General features: G+C 47.1%; 1 protein-coding gene across 1 annotated transcript in view; it reads right to left on the bottom strand.

Annotated features, from left to right (window-relative positions):
• Positions 1 to 20,417, bottom strand: part of KCNT1 (potassium sodium-activated channel subfamily T member 1) — a 1,005,890-nt gene that overhangs the window by 8,272 nt on the left and 977,201 nt on the right. The window contains exon 30 of the mRNA XM_086920997.1: positions 671 to 755. Within this exon, the coding sequence (XP_086777123.1) occupies positions 671 to 755 (85 nt within the window). The remainder of the gene's footprint in view (positions 1 to 670; positions 756 to 20,417) is intronic.

Here is a 20,417-nt window from a genome sequence, read left to right as displayed (position 1 = left end):
GCAAGACAAACAGGTAAAGATGTGTAGCTGTATGATGATTTTGTCAATCCTGAATAATATTTTCTGTTACAATATCTGGTGTAAGCAGTGTGTTTATTGGCATAAAAATACTTTTTGGCAGGACCCAGATGTTTGCACAAGTCTCCAGACAAGGACTTCTGTTCTTCTCTAGACGCCCATGAGCACAAATGTAATAGGAAAGAAGACATGTGGGCATGTGCTCTCCTCTATTGTAAAAACACATTTAAGGCATTTTGAAATGATGGTTTGAGTTCACTCACTCCTTCTAGTGGTTATGAAAAGACAAGCAGGGGATAGAGCTTGATCAAAAGCAATGTCTTCTCTCTGGAGATATATCTTCTGACAGCTCCATAATGTCCAATTTCAAATCACCTTGGAGAGCATTCAAAACTATGAAAGACATTTGAATAATAAACTGTGATGATGATTGTGAATCTCGAAAGGGCTAGTGGAAAGTGAAGGTCGTGCTGCGCCTTTGTGGTCTATTTTTTTTTCTATTGTTCTTGTCACTTGGAAGGAGAATTATCATCTTCTAGTTCCGACCTCCACATATGCACGAGATGTTTTAAAAACATTGAACAAATAATCAGTCCCAATCATAGGATGCATTCAGTTTGTCCTAAGGCCTAATATTCAACAGAATACTTACACAATGTCGTTAACTTCCAGCCGTGTATCTGGAGGTGGATTGATGAGGACATAGGACAATGTGTTCTGATGGTCGTTCATTTCATCTACAAAGAAGAATAGAAGTAAGGACCAAGTGGAGGCACATTTCACACATCTCTAAGTGTGCAGCACTTCCTCACTTAAGTATGGGTACTTTGATACATGAAATTACACTCATTAAATGCCTCTGTTAATTTAAAGTTTGATGGACCAATTTACAATGATTTACTCTAAAGCAATTAGTTGACACCCAAAGAATTTCAGATTTACATTAGCCACCCTCATCTTTTAATTTGCAAATGCATACCTTTGAAATGCTCTCCTTCGAAATTCTCATGCACTTGAACAAGTGCATCTTGAAGGGATCCATCCATCAGCAGATTAGGTTCAGTGTAACTCAAGTGGGATACATTTGGGATGCCCTAGGGTATCTCCCATATCTTTTGTGAATGTAATGCTCTCTCTGAAGCAGGAGGCACAGCGGGCAAAGCTAGATTTTATTAGGAAACCTCATTGATCTGTGTCATGCCAGTTTACTGTGAAATATATGTATTGGCTGTGATTGCTATAGCTTGCAAACATTAAAGCAGTCCTTCTTGGAAGATTGTTTTGGTTTGCTCAATGACTGGTATATTATCATATGAGTCATAACTAGCAGATACTCCGGTTTATGTATCGGAGGCGCCAAATAGTTTATACTTATAAAACAATACTCAGCAACAGAGCAAGAACAAAAATGTACCATAGAGCTAAATTGGCATATAGGTGATTTAAATTGCTCATCTACTAACATATTACTTGCTACTTAACCCGTTGCATGCTTGTGACGGAACCGCTCCATCACAAACCACGGGTGAGCTGTGCTTGTGACGGAACGGTTCTGTCACGGCCCGCTCGCTGCGCCTGCGGGGCACGAATTCCGCGCCTGCGCTGACTAATTAATGGGCGGGCGGGTTCGTGACGGAACCGTTCCGTCACAAGCACAGCTCACCCGCGAGCCGTGACGAAGCGGTTCCGTCAGAAGCATGGGACCGCCGCGCGACCCCCCCCCCCCCACACCCCCCGCCACAGCGAAGGGGTTAATGGAAGTATCTATGTGATCGTGAAAGCTGGTGACCTAAAAGATGGATTGCCCTAAAACATTTATAATGTCTGCATCATTGCTTCTTTTTTAAATCACTACCTGTATGTTTTACCTGATCAACGTGGTATTCCTCCACTTGATACAAATCCACCATTCAAATGTTTAGCAACACATTCCACTCACATTAACAGAAACTTGTTCTCGCAACCAATGGCAATCAATTGTAATTGTGCTTTGGGTGTCCTCTGTTCATACCTCAAATATTTAAGCATTTGGTATATAAACCTGACTATTGACTGATGTAATCATGCCAGAAATCTTCCTTTTTAGTAACTGATAGATTTATGTTAATAAGAAAGATGCTAAACTGAAGGAACTCTCAAAAATGTCCAATGTCTGTGTTTCTCTCCTCAGCAGTTGCACTTGTGGTGATTTATATCAAATATATATAAGCATGCATATAATATAAACATGTTGTTAGACCTGACATCCTTGGCGAAGTATTTCCCAAAAACCTTTTGGCCTTCACTTCTACTTTTTTGTTGGTTTTAGGACTCTGTGCACTTTACCGCTGTTAACCAGTGCTAAAATGATTGTGCTTTATCCTTCACAGATGGTAAAATTGGCATACACCTAAGTGGCACATGAAATTTACTTGTAAATCCCTAGTAAATAGTACTACATGTACCACTAACACTGGGTTACCTTATTACATTTAATAAGTGACAACATGTGGTTGCGAGCAGTTAGAAATATAGTGCTTACTGTCAAATTAACTGCAATATAAAATCCTCTTTAAGGGTGAAATCAAATTTTAAGTCACAATCCTGAAAATGCCAATTTCAGAAAGTTAGCATTTTTTTGTCCTAATCATTTGTGCCTTCTGACTGTGAATGGATCTGTTGCTAGGGGTTGCCTATTGTTTACAGACAGCAATGCAAAGGGGGCTTAGGTGTGGACAGAATGGGAAACACTGGCAGGATGTTTGGGAAGAGCTGTACCCATCCCCATTTACATTTCAAAGGGCTTTGCCTCCTGGGCACACAAAGCAATCTGACATCAGGCCTGCCCTGTCTTATGTCACCCCAAACAGTTTGGAGCCTTGACAGTGAAAGGGGAAGGACTTTCCAGGCCCAATGTGGGGGTACAAAGGGAGTTCTTCCACAGAAAGGCTGGTACCAGGAATAAATATTGGATCTCCAGATCCACTCATCAGAACACACCTGGAGCTGTGGAAGTTACAGAAGAAGGGCTGCCCTGCTGCCTTAAGACTGCCCTGTTGCTAGAAGGACTGCCTTGCTGTCTGAGAAGGAAGACTGGACCTTCTTACCTTCATCCCAGGCTAACCAGAGTGGCTTCTAATGTGAGCCAAAGGGAAACAACAAACTTCAGAGGCTTTCTTGTAACTGTCCAGATAACCTGCTGATGGTCCTGCTGGACTTGCAACTGGACCTGCCTGAGCACTGCAGCTGACCTCTGCTTGGAATGAGACCTCATCCCTAGGAGGTCACCCCCAGGTCCATGATCTCGGCTGACATGAGAGTGTACTCCTCCCTGCCGAACTGTGGCTACATCTAATCAGATGCCCCGCTGTTCAACTTGACGCAGGTTCCTGCATCCCAGCCCCTGAACAACAGCCTCATCGGTACCGATGCAGCTCGATGAAGGACCTCACATCACAGCTCTTCACTGCTCCTGATAGGTGGCTTCATGGAACTGCCACTGCATGCTGCAACTTGATGCAGGACCTCACAGCCTTCGCAGCTCTGATTAGAACCAACATGACACAACTCAATGCAGGACTTCGCATCGTAGCATTGTTCAGCACCTGATTGGAACCGACGCCAAGGAACACGTGAGTTTTTCCCTCTCTGCATCAACATCTTAATACCCAATGTTGTTTTTCTACAAAGGCAGCCATTTTGTTTTGCGGGTCACTAAAATGATAACTCATCCTTAAGAATCTCTCCATTGCAAATAAATATTTCCATAATTTTGTAGAAGCCATGACTAGTTGCAGATGATTACATAAGAAACTCAAATGAGTGCAAGAATGATTGTATTTTTTTATGTATGAGGTAAATGAAGGATTAAACATTTCCTTAATTGTATCGCACCATGGTAGAGCTCCAATTAATAAGGGATCATCCTTTGCCATTCACCACAGGATCTAAAGTTCATGCAGCCATTTACTATCTTATTGAGAACATATGCAATACATTCATCTCCTTATAGATAAGAGGAGGGCTCAGCACACATTTGTGGGAGAGGAAATGTGGAAGTTGAAAAATGAAAAACGAATGCTCCCACCCCTGGAATTTTTCTCCTTGGCTGTGGGGGGTAATTTTTTTTTCTTGCCCCTTACTGCCAGGTTGTTTATTGGTGGTGACAACAAAAGAGATGACTGGGCAGTTCCTTAGGTAAGGAAGAAGGAAAGGGTCACTAGGGAAAAAGGGTTAGTGCTCAATGGAGGGCTCAATGGAGGACAACTCTTGGGTATCCAATTTGTTGGATATAATGGCCTCTCACACACTTGCGAGTGTCCTGCTTCATCATCGGCAATGCCCCTCGTTGGGCAGGCGGTCCAATGCCCAACGGGCTCACCTCAAAGAGGGGCTCTTTATCTTTATCGGAGATCTTTTATCCAACTGCCTATGGGTGAAGTGGGGGTGAGGGGCCAGGACAGAGTAGATAGTGTGGGTGAGGATAAAATGTGGCACAAAGTACCGGAAAGTAATTTTATTCTGGTGGTCCTCTGCCACAAGTAAAATCAAGGATAGCCGGTGTTCATGGGGACTATGGTTTCCCAGAGTGGACCAGGGCTAAAGTGCAAAGTGTGGTCAACATGTTTCTCGCTTCTAGTACATTGACTGCTATTCTTCAGGACCTAGTAAAAAACAACAATCTACAAAACATGAACTAATGATTAGTATCAGTTTAAATACAGCACATACGTTGTACTACCTGTATGACACTGCTCTTGCCTAAGGGTTAGAGTTATAGGGTGTCAACAGTACCCGGTTGGTCTGACATCAAGGGAGAAGCCATAAAGTTTGAGGTTTCTACTGCTTGTGTCAGGGCCAGTCAAGCCTACCCATCTCACCGGGTCCGGATAGTGACTGTTTATTGGTGGTAACAGACATAAAAAAGTCTTTACACCATCCATTCTAAATAGGGCGGATGGTGTAATATCCTTCCATTGAGAGCTCTGACTCCATCAGCCAGGTCTTGAGTTCTTTCCTGGATTGCCGAAGCAATGAGGTGGTCCTGAAGTATAGGGGAGGGTTATTCCATGATTTGGCCACCAGGTGTTAGAAGGAGCACCCTCGGATGGAGCTTTGGCAATTTCGGGGTGTGCCTGTGAGGAAGAGGGAGACGGATCATAGGTGTCTGGTTGGTTGGTGGAAAGTCATGTGTTTGTTGATGTATGCTGTCCTTTGTTATTCCTAGCTTTGTATGCATGGGTCAACATCTTGAACTGCTATCTCTTCTGGATTGTGAGCCAATGGACCTTCTTGAGGTAGGGTGTGATGTGCACCAACCTAGGGAGGTTGAGGATGATTCCTGCAGTTAAGTTTTGTATTGTCTGTAGTCTCTTTAGGATGCGTGCAGTGATTTGTACATTGAGGGTATTCCCGTAGTCCAGCCTGTTTGTAATAAAGGCCTGCGTGACAGTCCTTCTGGTGTTGACTAAGAGCCACCTGAAGAGCTTGCAGAGCATGCATAGAGTGTGGAAGCAGGCAGATGAGACTGTGTTTACCTGTTTCTTCATAGATAGCTTGCTGTCCAGGATGATGCCGAGGTTGCAGGCGTGGTCTGTTGGGACGGGGGATGGGCCAGGTTCAGCAGGCCACCATGCGTCATTCCATGTCAATGTGTTGTTCCAAAAGATTTGGACTTCTGTCTTGTCTGAGTGGAGCTTGAGACATTTATTCTTCATCGAGTCAGCGACTTTTATCATAGAGCTGAGGAAGTTGGTTCTTGTGGTGAAGGGGTCTTCTGACAGCAAGAGGATGTGCTGGGTGTCGTTAACGTAGTAGATGATGTTAAGTCCATGTGATCTGACAGTGTGGGCTAACGGGGTCATGTATGTGTTGAAGTGGGTGGGGCTGAGGAATGATTCTGGGGGGATGCCGCAGATGATCTTAGGATTCAAGGTGAACAGTGGTAGACGTATTCTCTGTGTTCTTCCGGAGAGGTATGAAGTGAGCCATTTGGGAGTCCAATGTGGTGGAGCCAGTTGATCAAAATGTGATGGGAGATGGTGTCAAAGGCAGCTGACAGGTCCAGAAAGATGAGTGCTGCTGATTCACAGTGGTCCAGGAGCGCCCTGATGTTGTCAGTGGCTGCGATCAGGGCTGCCTCGGTGCTGGGGTTGGCTCCCAATCCAGATTGGGAGGGGTCCAGAAGGTTGTTGTATTCCAGGTTTTCGGTGAGCTGCTGACTGATTGACGTCTGGGAACATTCCCTGGAAAAGGTAGCAGGGAGATGGGCTGGTAGTTCTGCACTTCTGCTGGGTCGATAGATACTTTCTTTAGGAGAGGCCTCAATTCAGTATGGTTCAAGTCCTCAGGGAAGGAGGCCGAGGTGATGGAGCTGTTCAGAACCTTCTTGAGCTTGTCACCAATGGGCTTGTTCCAGAGGTTAAAGAAATAGTGGTGACAGGGGTATGTGGGTGCTCCCGAGTGCACGGAGTTCATGATGTAGATTGCGGCTTGAATTGTGAGTGGGTCCCAGTGGGCGAGCATATGTTCATGGATAATGTTAGTCGGTGTGAGTGGGCTGATGCTGTCAGTGGAAGTGGGTGAGGGGGTTCAAGGTTTTGTAGATGACTGAAATCTTGTCGTGGAAGAAGTCTACCAGGGTGTTACACAGTTCTTTGGAGGGGTGAAGTCATTCTTGGCAGCTTAAGGGTTGGAGAACTTTTTCATGATTGTGCAGATTTCCTTGCTGTGGTGTGTGCTAGCTTCAATGTAGTCTGCTAAGGCATTCTTCTTTCTTTGTTTCAGGAGACGGTGGTACTGGTTGAGGGCCATCTTGACTGTGGTATGATCTCCAGTCTCTTTGCTGGTGCCATTTTCCTTCTTGTTGCCTGCAGTAACATGTGATGGATTTCAGCTCCATGGTAAACCAGCCAGTCTGTCTGGAGGGTCCTTTGCATTTGGTTGGCTTGGCCGGGGCGATTGTATTGGTGCATTCTGTGACCCACTGGGAGAAGTTCTTTGCGGCCTGGTCTTGGTTTGATGTTGTAACTGGGAGGTGTGAGTTGAAAGTGTTGTGCCACTGTTTTCTAATATCTTTTTCCAGTTTCTGCATGTGCAGCTGGGGTCCATGGTGCTGGTGTTGGGAGATGGTTAAGCGGATGCTGTAGGGGTCAGTCCAGTTGAGCTGTGAGTCGTGAATGTACTTGACTTTGTTACTGGACGTAATAATGGGGATGAGCATGTGTCCTGTTATGTGGGTGGAGTCAGTGACAAGTTGCTTGAGGCTGATGCTGCTCATGCTTTCCAGGAGGTTGGTTGTGTTGGTGCCGCAGGGGTCATCGAGGTGGAAGTTAAGATCCTCGAGGAGTGTTCGGAGTAGATGGCAAAAGGGATAAGTAGGTTAGGGATTGCATTGCAGAAGATGGGGCATGGACCTGGTGAGGAGTTGGAAGTTGAGATGCTCCATTATTTTATAGGATTGTCATGCAGTGGATGTGTCCTTGTAGATGATGGCAATTCCACCTCCGTGTTTGTTGGTTCAGTCCTGGTATGTTACTATGTACCCTTTGGGAGTGGCGATGGTGATGTCTGGTGTGGAGGCAGCATTCAGCCTGGTCTCTGTCATGAATATGACATCCAGGGTGAGTGATGAGATCATGTTCCAGATCTCCGTGGCATGTTTGCAGAACGATCATGTGTTGAGTAGAATGTCCTGAAGTTGTGTCATGGCGGTCTCAGTCGGCATGACACAGTTGCATTTTCCGTGTATCAGGTGTTGTTGGTTGCTTTGGTGTTGCAGGTGAAGTGGCAGTGCTGGCAGGAGAATGGTCCTCTGGTGGTGTGTGGGGATGTGCAGCAGCAGTTGTAGTTGTTACTCCCAGGGTTCGTAGGCCCTCGCAGTGTAGCTGTGCTTGGTGGAAGAGCCAGGGTTCCTGGCACTGGGTGCGATCCAGGTGGGGGCGGGTACAGACGGGCTTGCCTTTGGCACACCTTTTTTACACACTGCAGACTCCATGTGTACTCCTGGGAGTTGGGAGGGGCTAGCAGGAGGTGAGAGGGCATGGAGCAGGAGAAAACAGAGGGAGCAGTGAAATAGTCGCAGCACAAGTAACAACAGTGAAAAATACAGGATAAGAAAACAAAACTCAAATGAATGGAATACCAGCGAGCTAGTAGGATTGGGGTCCTCAGGCACACACAGGAGTCAGCTGGTGTTTAGCAGCAGCAGGGGAGTGGCACATCGACTCAGAGATCGAGGAGCGGTCGATCTCCCTTCTGTTGCAACACTGCTTGCCAAATGTATGAAACTTAAGTAAGATGAGTGTTGCTGGTCAGTGGACTAAAAATAACCAGAGATTCTGCTTTGTCAATACCTGACTTTAGGCAGGGTCCAACCATGGATGCAATAGATAATTACAAGGTTTAATGTTTGAAATTAAGTACCACGCCTAAAACTGATGATTGCCAGCTCATTAAGCTTCACAAGGAGTCTACCAATTTTCCATTGATTATTCTATCATCTATCTGTTGCATACCTGTAACATACCCTTAGATGCCAAAAGGTTTTGATGGATGTGATGAACATGAGGTTGTTCTCCAAAGTCCAGGTAGTTGGAAAAGAAATTACTGGCTACTTGGGTTAATGATTTATCCACTCAAAGTGAGGATGCCAAACCTATTTTTTGAATTGTGCTTCTCATCCACTTCTTTACATTGTGAGAGTGATATTAGAAGTTCAGCAGAGTTACAGAAGGTGAGTGTACAGTCACAGACACAGCCTGTGCAGCCAACACTATCACTTATGAAGACAAAGTGCAGTCAAGTCAAGTCAAGTCAGAGAATTTATATAGCGCACTACATACCCAGAGGGTCTCAAGGCGCTTAAGGAGGGGTGGGGAATCACTTGTCAAATATCCACGTTTTAAGTTGCTTTCTGAATGCTAGGTGGTTCTGGGTGAGGCGAAGGTAGGTGGGAAGTGAGTTCCAGGTTTTAGCTGCCAGGTAGGAGAAGGATCTACCTCCCATGGTGGTCTTGTTGATGCGAGGTACAGTGGCAAGGGCTTGGTTGGAAGATCGAAGCTGGCGGGAGGGGGCGTAGAAGGACAGTCGTGTGTTGAGGCATTCTGGTCCGATTTCGTAGAGTGCTTTGTGTGCGTGGGTAAGGAGCCGGAAAGTGATCCTCTTATTGACGGGAAGCCAGTGGAGGTTTTTCAGGTGACCAGAGATATGTTCTTTACGCGGGATGTCTAATATGAGCCTGGCAGAGGCGTTTTGGATTCGTTGGAGTTTTTTCTGGAGTTTAGCGGTAGTCCCGGCGTAGAGGGTGTTTCCATAGTCCAGTCGGCTCGTGACCAGAGCGTGGGTGACCGTTTTCCTAGTTTCGGTGGGGATCCAACGAAATGTTTTTTTGAGCATGCGAAGAATGTTGAAGCAGGATGAGGAGACGGCGTTGACTTGTCTGTTCATTGAAAGTGAGGAATCCAGGATGACGCCCAGGTTCCGAGCGTGGTCTGTCGGGATGGGTGCTTTTCCAAGGGCTTCTGGCCACCAAGAGTCATCCCATGCGGAGGGGGAGGTACCTAAGATGAGGACTTCTGTTTTATCTGAGTTCAGTTTCAGACGGCTGTGTTTCATCCATTCGGCTACTTCTTTCATTCCTTCGTGTAGGTTCATTTTGGCGGTGCTAGGGTCATTGGTGAGTGATAGGATCAGTTGAGTGTCATCCGCGTAGGAGATGATGTTGAGGTTGTGTTGGCGGGCGATGGCTGCGAGGGGGCTCATGTATACGTTGAAAAGGGTGGGGCTGAGTGAGGATCCTTGTGGTACGCCGCAGATGACTTCAGTGGCCACTGACTTGAATGGTGGAAGGCGGACTCTCTGGGTTCTTCCGGTGAGGAACGAGGTGATCCATTCCAGTGCTTTTCCTTGGATTCCGATGTTTCTGAGGCGCCGTAGAAGGGTGCTATGGCAGACAGTGTCGAAGGCTGCGGAGAGGTCGAGGAGGATGAGGGCGACTGTGTCTCCATTGTCCAGTAGAGTTCGAATGTCGTCTGTTGCTGCGATGAGGGCGGTCTCAGTGCTGTGTTTTGCTCGGAAGCCGGACTGTGAGGAGTCGAGGGATTTGTTGGCTTCGAGGAAGGCGGCGAGCTGGTTGTTGACAGCTTTCTCGATGACTTTGGCCGGGAATGGAAGGAGCGAGATGGGGCGGTAATTTTTGAGTTCGGTGGGGTCCGCTGTGGGTTTTTTCAGAAGGGCGCTGAGTTCAGCGTGTTTCCAGCTTTCCGGGAAGGTGGCGGATTTGAAGGAGCAGTTGATGACGTCTCGGAGGTGCGGTGCTATGATGGAGTCTGCTTTGTTGAAGATGTGGTGAGGGCATGGGTCTGTGGGGGATCCTGAGTGGATGGAGTTCATCAGGCGGATGGTGTCCTCAGTGGAGATTGGGTTCCAGTCATTAAGGATGTTCGAGGGGGGTGGAGGTTCAGCAGATGGTTGGGTGGGTTGGTCATCGGGTTGGTTGTCGAAGCTGTTGTGGATGTCTGCAATTTTGTTGTGGAAGAATGAGGCTAGGGAGTCGCTGAGTGCTTGAGAGGGGGTGATGTCGTTAGAGTTGGCCGAGGGATTGGTAAATTCTTTGACGATGTTGAAAAGTTCCTTGCTGTTGTGGGCGTTGTTATCTAGTCGTTCCATGAAGGCGGTTTTCTTGGCTTTTCGGATCAGTTGGTGGTGTATGCGGGTGGCGTTTTTGAAGGCGTCCTTGGTGCTGGTGGTTGGGTCTTTTTTCCAGGCCTTCTCAAGGGAGCGGCAGAGTTTCTTGGATTTCTTAAGATCATCGTTGAACCATGATGCCTTCTTGCTGCCAAGTTTGCTTTGTCGTTTTTTTCAGTGGTGCTAGGATGTCGGCGCTGTTGGAAAGCCATAGGGTGAGGTTGGTGGCGGCTTGGTCGGGGTTTGAGGAGTGGGCTGGGGAGTTTAGAAGAAGCGATGAGGAGATCTGGTCGATGGTGATTTTGTTCCAGTTTCTTTGCAGAGTAGGTTGGGGGTAGTTGTTGAGTTTGGGCTTGTTGTAGGTAAAGTGAACGCAGCTGTGGTCAGTCCAGAGGAGAGCCGTAGTGTGGCTGAAGGAGACATGATTGCTGGAGGTGAAGATAGGGTCGAGAGTGTGACCTGCGATGTGGGTGGGGGAAGTGACCAGTTGTTTAAGTCCGAGGTTGGCGAGGTTGTCCAGAAGGGTGGTGGAGTTGCGGTCGTTGTTCTTTTCAAGGTGAAAGTTGAGGTCTCCCAGAAGGATGTAATCTTTGGAGGGGAGGGCGTGTGGGGTGATGAAGTACGTGATGTCCTCACTAAATTGTGCGCGCGGTCCTGGTGGCCTGTAAAGGAGGGTGCCTCTGAGTGTGGTCTTGGGGTCGATGTGGATCTGGAAGTGAAGGTGTTCAGAGTTGGCGAGATTGACGTCAGAGCTGGTTGAGATGTGGATGGATTTCTTATGGACGATAGCGATTCCTCCTCCTGTGTGGCCGGTACGGTCCTTGCGTATGATCTTATAATCTTCTGGGATGGCAATGGTGATGTCTGGGGCGGAGGAGGCGTTCATCCATGTTTCTGTAAGGAAGGCGACGTCCGGAGAGATGGTGTCTAGTAGATTCCATAGGTCAATGGCGTGCCTGTGGACCGATCGGGTGTTGAGCAAGATGCATTGTAGGTGGTTGGGGCCGGGAATCTGAGGTGTGATCGTAGCGGAGATGTTAACGGTGCCGATGAATCTGCAGGAGTAGCATGAGAAAGGGCCATGGGTGTGTCCAGGAGCGGCTTGGACGCAGTTGGGGGGACGGCCGGGGTTAAGGGCTAGGAGGGTGGTGGCATCGTAGGTAATGCGGGAGGACTGGGCAATGCGAGGGCCAGGGGGTCTGGCGCTGGGCGCGGTCCAGGCGCGGACGGGCGTAGATGGGCTTACCTTTGGCGCACCTTCGGCGCGGATTGGGCGCGGTCGCTGCGCGTGAACGCTGCGCGCATAGGCTTCTGTCATATATGGATGGTGGGAGGGGAGGGGCGAGGGAGGATCAGCTGGGAGGCGGGATCAGGTCGTAGGGGAAGGCTCCGAAGTACAACCACAACAACAACAAAATGGCGCGATGTTTAAATGGGGTCAGAGTCACAAACAGCGCGTATTCTACCTGCCCAGCGCACAACACTGTAAATAGTGACAAGCGGCAGCTAGAGGACTACAAGCGCGGTAATTAAATAAATTAAATTGAATGAAATCCCCTCTAGCGTTGAGTCGAGTGGCAGCTAGTGGAGTGCACAGCGCAATGGTTAATTGCTTCAACAAGGAGATCACAAGCGCGGTAATTAATTAATTAAATCCGCTTCTAGCGTTATCACAGGCAGCAGTAGCGAGAGGCACAGAGAACAGAGAAGCAGTAAGCAGTAACGATACCAAAGCAGCAGCTTGGGGAGCGACCTTCTCTGAGCGCGTCAGGCAGGACACTAGATACAACCAGTAGGGCACTGAGCAGTCAGTCATCCGAGCTTAACATACCAATCACAATCATTCAAGAATGGCTGCTCATTTTGTAGCCTTTTATGGAATGATGGGCATAATGGATGCAACAATAGCAGAGCCTGTGGCAAAAGGACTCATCCTGAAAGATAAATTTGACTGTCCAGTAATTTTAACAAAATTAGGGAAGCGCTGAAGGTGATTAAGACGTTGATAAAGTGCTGAAAGGAAACCGTTTCCAACTATAAGGTTAAACATATATTTAGTATATTTAGTATATTTTCTACCCTTTCACTAGGTAAATAGACTGATAAGTCGTCATTTGGGGTCAAGGGACGTATTGCTGCCCAAACTGCACAGGCATGATTTGACCAGACCTCATAATGATGGGTAACTTAATGGAACTATCAATAACCTACATTGTTACACAAAAGAAAACTATTGTACAGGAAGCTGAGATTCCTTAAAGGATTAATGAAACTAAATAAAGGTTGGTGTAATGAGTGTAGAAAATGCAGAAACAACTACATTCTGTGGAAGCATTTGTAACATTTTGCAACTTTAGCTTGCAAATCACAAGAACCTAGCTTGTGTAGTGCAACACGTATTCTTCAAACTTGAATAAAAGGATATAAATAAAAAAAACTGAGAGTATACCTTACTGCAATTCAATAACCTCATAGATGCTATTAAACATTCCTCCCCAGTGCTGCGCTGTCCATTGGAACTAGTGCTGAATGGACGTCCAATGGTCGTGCGCAGCACTGGGGAGGTAGTGCTGCCGTCGGCCAATGCACCGAGTCAGCACTTAAGGGGTTAATGACCAGCTGACAATGACTTCAGCTACTCAAAAAACATGGGGATTGACTCTGTTTAAGAACCTAGAAGCTGGAATCGGTGCAATTTGAACATAATAGAGTACCTCTAGGAGCATAAATTGAAAATACACGAGCCCTGAGGAAGACCTTCTTTTATTAGTATATAGTCTCTGCACTTTGTTTTGTGTTGCTGCATTGATATGCAAATGAAAAAAATATGTACCATATTTGTAGTTTAGTTACTGAAAACAAAAGAAAACGAATTAATCATGGAGTAAAAACCATATGTAAATGGATGTTTTGAGTACATATTGATTATTTAACAAAGAAACAAATTGATGATTTGCTTGTTGATTCGCACACTAGAAACAGTATGAGGAATCGAGTTCATTATGGGAACTTTGCCGTAGGGATAAGTTTCTCCCTCCTGTTGAAACAACGTTGAGAATTTATGGTCCTATAGGTACTCTATTATATTCAAAATGACTTCAGCTACGGCATTGCAGACTGACCAACGTAGTTCCCAATATTTGCCATTGAGTAAAGTATAAGTAAATCCCTGTATATTGCTAATGCGTGCCTAATGTGAGATTACTCATGTGATATTCTTTTCTTAATACATTTTATTAGTTTCATATCAACAACAAGGTAATTTTAATACTGTCATAGGAAAGACACCAAACAGCCATTCCAAAGGATACTGGGATATTGGCACACTCATAAGCAAGCAAGCAGAGATTACAAATACTCAAGTACACTGGCTGATGGACCTGGCCTTTTTGGTGGATTATGATTCTTGGCACTTTACCACTGTTAATCAGTGCTAACGTGCATATGCTCTCCAAGTAAATTGTGATTCTGATTGGTTATCCATGATTTGCATATATGATTTACTGGTAAGTCCCTAGTAAAGTGCACTGTGTTTGCCCAGGACCTGTAAATCAAATGTGGGTGTACCAGGCACACGAGTAGCCCTGTAAACATGTGTCTGTGAGTGCAGTTTTAAACTGCCAAGTCGACCTGGCAAGTGCCCCCACTTGCCATGCCTCAACCTTGCCTTTTAATACATGTAAGACACCCCTCAGTTAGGCCCAAGGTACCCCCGTGGGCAGGGTGCAGCGTATGTGAAAGGTAGGAAATGTGCTAGGGTGTTTTACATGTCCTAATAGTGAAATACTGCCAATTACGTTTTTCACTATTGCAAGCGCCATGTCTCTCATAGGTTAACATTGGAGCTGCCTAACTTAAAATTAGGAAGAGATAGAAAACCTGAAAAGACGCTGAAAGAATCAACGCATCTTAGGACTGCGACTGAAGAAGTCAACACAGTGCCTGTTTACCGCCTCTGCATCAACCTCCAGCGCATCTGGATTTCCCCTCATCAAACCTGTGTGCCTAGTATTTCCGACGCATCACCCACAGACCAGAATTCCCTTGGATTTCGACACATCGCTTTTCCCTACAGTCCGGAGTCCATGCAACACTTCTCATGCGTGCAGAACTGCCGCATTGCCTCCCCGTGCACTCAGGGTCAGACGCAATGCTTATTTATTTATTTTATTTTATTTGCGGGTTTATAACGCGCTAGGATCACCTCCCAAAGGAGTATCTCCGCGCCTTTGGCAACCTTCCAGCACATAAACAGTGGGTATATACTATTTACACTAGTTTTGGAATAAAAAGGTTTTTAGCTGTTTTCTGAACGGGAGATACTCCTTGCAAAGTCTCAAGGAAAGTGGGAGGCTGTTCCACAGCGTTGGGCCAGCAATTAAGAGGGCTCTACCACCCTGTCTAGCCTTTTTTGCTCTCGGGACCTGCAGCAGAGCTTGTTCACTAGATCTCAAGGATCTCAAAGGTTTATAGGGGAAAAATCTATTAGACAAATACACAGGGTCTTTCTTCTGGAGACACTTGTGTATAATGCAACAAGTCTTGTACTTCACCCTTTGCTTGACGGGAAGCCAATGCAGGGTGTTCAAGAGGGGTTTGGAGGGGGTGCGAGGGGGCTGGTTTAGAACAAGACGGGCTGCGGTATTTTGGACTACCTGCAATCTGGCAGTTACTCCTCTGTGGTTGTTTTGCCTTGTGGAATTTGACACTTTGTGTACAATCACTGCATCCATAGAGTTACATGGACAGAGTTGCCTGAAACCTTTTAAAAGTCGTATTTTGAGTTGAGTTGTTCATGTTGGATTTTTGATGTTTTGGGCTTGTTTGGTTTAGATAAAGATACCCAATTTATATAAACTGGTCTGATGTCCCTTTGTAGTGTTTTCACTGTGTTACTGTGTGTTTTATGTACACACACTTTACATGTTGCCTCTGATATAGGCGAGACTGCTTGTGCCAAGCTACCAAGGGGGTGAGCAGTGATTATCTTGGGTGTGTGATCCCCTTACCCAGACAAGCAGGAAGGGTCCCTACTTTGACAGTGTGTATACCACTGCCAACTAAAGACCCCCATTTCTAACACTGGTCCATTGGGATGGACAGTCTAAGGGTCAGATGTACGAACCTTCCAATTTGCGAGTCACAAATTGTGTTTTTTTATGACTCGCAATTTGCGACTCACAAATTTGAATTTACAACAGAGTCTCAGACACTGTTTTCGATTACTAATGGGGGTAGCAAATTACTTGCCTCCTTAATGTTCATGAGGCAGGTGCAATTTGCGACCCCATTGGAAATGGCTAGCACGCCCAGGGATTGTGTCCTGCTGGGGTCAGCAGACCACCATGTTTTATTTTTAAAATGCACCTTAAAAGGAAAAAGGATGCATTTAAAAAACAAAAATGAAACATTACTGTTTAATTTTTTTAAAGTCATTGGGACCACAGCCTACTCTTAAAAAATATTTTCAATGCTAGTCACAAAGGGGAACAGGTCCCCTGGAGACCTCTTACCGTTTGTTATTGTCTTACCACCCTTTTGAAATGGAAGTGCAAGTCACTATTAGGAATGGATGCCCCTGGGCATGCCCCTTACTAATAGCAAGTCGCAAACCCTATTTTGCGAGTCAGTAATAGGTTACTGACTTGCAAAATAGGGTTTGTAAATAGGGCAGACCTATTTTGCGGTAGCAAACTGGACAATTTCCCATTTGCAACCACAAGATACGGTCGTGCATCTGGCCCTAAGTTTGTTACATGTGTGGCACATGGGGCGAGGGAGGCTATTCTTCATTCTCTATCAGTCTATCAGTCGTTTCAAGCCATCCTTGTATAACTGCTTCTAGTTTTTTATCTTTCCACACCATTTTCATTCATATATCTTCAGCCAGAAATCATTCATGGGCATCTTTCTGCCACAGTTTCAATGAAGGGCTCTGCAGCTGTAATCACTGTACAATTAACCTACATTTCACCAGTAGTAATACTTTTGACACAAATGTATAATTAACCTTGTTCTTTTAGGGGTTTCGGATGCAAGCCCAGCATACTGTATTAAACAGCAGCCCACTCTCACTGCTGGTACCTTTGTCAGAGTGTGTACCACCTGTCTCCAGTATCCACAAACCATCAAGCAAGACCATATCATATGTAAAGTATATCCCTCATCCTGTTGGCAATGTGGACGCTCCACTGACCTCATCAGATATATCTTGCTAAGCATCATAGGACACATCCCATGTAGTATCTTAAATTGACTAAGGCGGAATTGGCATTACCAAACACTGTCTTGTCATACATAACTATTCTGGCCCAATCGGCATTGCAAACGGCGTATCATTTATGTGATATTCTTGCAAAAAAGTGAAAAGTGAGGGAGGGTTGGGAAACTGACACAGATTATCATCATCTCTAATAACCTTTGTAATGAACCATGTGAATACTTTTTACAATTGGGGAATTAAAATATCCAGGCTGATGGGGTGGGTCCGAGAATGAGGACTTCCGTCTTGTCTGAGTTCAGCTTCAGTCTGCTGTCCTTCATCCAGTCGGCTACGGCCTTCATTCCTCTGTGGAGGTTGGCTTTGGCGGTGTGGGGGTCTTCGGTGAGGGATATGATCAGCTGGGTGTCGTCGGCATAGGAGATGATGTTGAGGTTATGTTGTCGAGCGACATGGGCGAGCGGTGCCATGTAGATATTGAACAGCGTCAGGCTGAGGGAGGACCCCTGTGGGACGCCGCTGATGATCTCGGTGGACTTCGAGCGGAAGGGTGGGAGGCGGACGCTCTGGGTTCTGCCGGAGAGGAAGGACGTCGTCCAGGCCAGGGCCTTCTCTTGGATTCTGGCGTCATGGAGGCATGTTGATAGGGTGCGGTGGCAGACTGTATCAAAGGCTGCTGAGAGGTCCAGGAGGATGAGGGCGGCTGTTTCTCTTTTGTCCATCAGGATCCTGATGTCATCGGTGGCGGCGATGAGGGCGGTCTCGGTGCTGTGGTTGCTGCGAAAACCGGATTGGGAGGGGTCCAGGATGTTGTTGTCTTCGAGGTATCTGGTTAGTTGTGGGGTTGACAATTTTCTCTGTCACTTTTGCCGGGAACGGGAGCAAGGAGATGGGTCGGAAGTTCTTGAGGTCCTTGGGGTCCGCCTTGGGTTTCTTCAGAAGGGCGTTGATCTCGGCCTGTTTCCAGCTTCCTGGGAAGGTTGCTGTCTGGAAGGAGCTGTTGATTGTTTTTAGGAGGTGGGGTGCGATGGTTGTGCTGGCTTTGTTGAAGATGTGGTGAGAGCATGGGTCGGATGGGGATCCGGAGTGGCTGGAGTTCATGATTTTGATGGTGTCTTCGTCGCTGATGTTGGACCAGGAGCGACCTTTGACCCTGTCCTCAGGCAGGTCGCCCCCCCAGCCGCCACACGGTCCTCCAGTGTCACCGCTCCCACCGCTGATTGCTGCCACGTAAGCCCCCTGCCCCCCCGGTCTGCCCTCCGTTTTTCCCGCTGCCGCTCTGTTGATTTTTGCGCTCTGTTGTGTTTGTGCTCTGTCATTTTTGTGTTTTAATTTGTGTGTCGTATTATCTGCTCCCCCCTTTTTGCCTCTGTGCCCCTGTTGCCTTGTTGCACTCTATTGTTTTACATTTCTTTGCCCTCTGTGCCCCCCTCCCCGCATTGCCTCAGTGTCCCTCTGCCCTCCTCTCCCGCCGCTGCGTCCCTGCGGCCCCACCCCCTGCTCTTCCCATTCGCCCCCCGCTCCCGCCTCCCAGCTGCTCCTCCCTCCCACAGCCTTTGATATGGAGGCCGCGCAGCGGACGCGCGGAGCAGTCGCGCCGCTGGCGTGCCGAAGGCGCGCCAAAAGCAAGCCCGTCTGCGCCCGTCCGCGCATGGACCACGCCCAGCGCCAGAACCCCTGGAACCCGCAATGTCAGACTGCTCTACGACCCCAGCACCCTGCACGCACTCAACACCGAACGAGACCACTCCTGCTACCAGGCCACCCCGAAGCGCACCCAAGGGCCCTTCACCTGCCGGAACTGCAGATTCACCCGCATCCGGCCCACCAAACCGCAAGCCAGAGAACCCAACCACCTCCACTGCATCCTCCTCAACACCCGCTCCGCTCGCAAGCACGCCATCGAACTCTGGGACCTACTAGACTCCACCGCACCCGACGTCGCCTTCCTGACAGAGACCTGGCTGAACGCCACCTCAGCACCAGACATCGCCATAGCCATCCCACAGGGCTACAAGATCTCCCGCAGAGACCGCACCAACGGAGTGGGAGGGGGAATCGCCATTATCCACAAGGACACCATCAGAGTCTCGACCAACACCGACGATACCCTCACCACCGCCGAGCACATGCACTTCCAGATCCACACCGACCCCAACACCACCCTCAGAGGAACACTCGTCTACAGACCTCCCGGACCACGACCACAGTTCAGCGACGCCATCGCCGACCTCATCAGCACGCACGCCCTCGCCTCCACGGATTACATCCTCCTCGGGGACCTGAACTTCCACCTTGAGAACATCAATGACGCCAACTCCACCGCCCTGATCGACAACCTCGCCAACCTCGGACTCAAACAGCTCGTGACGGCTCCCATCCACTCCGCTGGACACACACTGGACCCCATCTTCTCAGCAAGCCCCAAGGTCTCCTTCAACCACACCACCGAGCCCCACTGGACCGACCACAGATGCGTCCACTTCACCTTCCGGAAACCCGCCACCCACAACCGCACCCAACAGATGCCACGCCGCTGCTGGTATATGCAAAATTGCTTGCAAGGGATTTTTTTTAACCTTATTTTGAAACAGAAGGTTGATCAAACTTGACTGACAGAGATTTGTATTGGATAATCAACAATGAACAAGTGGACAAGATATAGATTAATTATTCTTTGAAATCCACTTGCGTTGTAGTCCACTCTTTTTGAGTAATAACACAATGAGACTTTGTCACTGTAACCAAAAATAACGTTGCATTGAATCAATCTAACAAAAAAAGAGAGATGTGGACTGATATTCAATGCAACGTTATTTTTGGTTACAGTGACAAAGACTCGTTGTGTTATTACTCAAAAAGAGTGGACTACAACGCAAGTGGATTTCAAAGAATAATTAATCTATATCTTGTCCACTTGTTCATTGTTGATTATCTTTTACTGCTTTTTAATAAATTGTACCTCATGAAATGAATATTTGATATATAAAATTATTTTTCATCAAAACTACTTCCCGTGTAGCATTTTTCTATAGTGAGTTGTTACCACTTTGTTAAATAAGTAAATGTTTAATCATATGAGAAACAGGCTGTCAATTAATTTAAGTTGATCTCAAATCTCTGTCAGTCAAGTTTGATCAACCTTCTGTTTCAAAATAAGGTTCAAGAAAATCCCTTGCAAGCAATTTTGCATATACCATATTTTAGCCCAAGCTCGCAAGGGTTTATTGGGTCACCCACCTTCAATATACGCCGCTGCTGGGGCAAGATCACCAAGGACCAACTGACCACCACCCTCCCCCTGAAACCACCCGCCGACCCCACCGACCCAGACACCGACGCAACCAACCTCAAACGGTGGATCAACGACTGCACCGACACCCTCGCCCCCCTCAAGCCCTCCACAACCAACCACACCAACAAGAAAGCCGCTTGGTTCACCGAAGACCTCCGGATCTCCAGGCGCACATGTCAGAGGCTGGATAAGAAATGGCTCTACGACCGAACACCTGAC

The sequence above is a fragment of the Lissotriton vulgaris genome, chromosome 5 (genome assembly GCF_964263255.1).
Source record: "Lissotriton vulgaris chromosome 5, aLisVul1.2, whole genome shotgun sequence".
NCBI lineage: Eukaryota > Metazoa > Chordata > Amphibia > Caudata > Salamandridae > Lissotriton > Lissotriton vulgaris.
The sequence above is the reverse complement of the archived record's forward strand: the minus strand, read 5'-3'. Positions and strand labels throughout refer to the sequence as shown.